Source organism: Arachis ipaensis, chromosome B02 (assembly GCF_000816755.2).
Source record: "Arachis ipaensis cultivar K30076 chromosome B02, Araip1.1, whole genome shotgun sequence".
Taxonomy (NCBI): Eukaryota; Viridiplantae; Streptophyta; class Magnoliopsida; order Fabales; family Fabaceae; genus Arachis; species Arachis ipaensis.
Genome location: NC_029786.2, coordinates 13,725,207 through 13,725,654, shown reverse-complemented (window position 1 = coordinate 13,725,654; position 448 = coordinate 13,725,207). Strand labels below are relative to the sequence as shown.

General features: G+C 29.0%; 1 protein-coding gene across 1 annotated transcript in view; it reads right to left on the bottom strand.

Moving 5' to 3' along the window:
- Window positions 1-448, bottom strand: part of LOC107624892 (auxin-induced protein AUX28) — a 6,636-nt gene that overhangs the window by 1,546 nt on the left and 4,642 nt on the right. Inside the window, exon 3 of the mRNA XM_016327369.2 lies at window positions 121-259. Coding sequence (XP_016182855.1) covers window positions 121-259 — 139 coding nt within the window. The remainder of the gene's footprint in view (window positions 1-120; window positions 260-448) is intronic.

The following is a 448-nucleotide window of genomic DNA, read 5'->3' as shown; positions in this document are numbered from 1 at the left end:
TTTTTTTACTTTCATTTTTTCCCCTTTTAATTAATTACAAGCTAAGCAAGTAGGTCCAAGAATAATGTGGTAGAAGTGATGAAAATAATTTAGAAAAGAAAAGAGAGAAAATGAACATACTCCCAAGGAACATCACCGACAAGCATCCAATCTCCATCCTTATCTTCATAAGTTGGGACATAATCAGAATTGTTCAATAAATCCATCAAAGCTCTCTCATTCATGAAGAAATCCTTCATTCCTTCTGATTCACAACTTCCTTCATTGTTTTCAATCATTCATACCATTAGATATCTAATATGATTCAATTATGGATATAAACTAATAATAGTAAAATTTTGCATGCATGGTTACTTGTTTTCCCTTTCCTAAGAAACTAATCAACTTCAAGATCCGTTATTTTCACTAATTAGTTAGATAATTTTATATATTCATATAAATGCAAAAA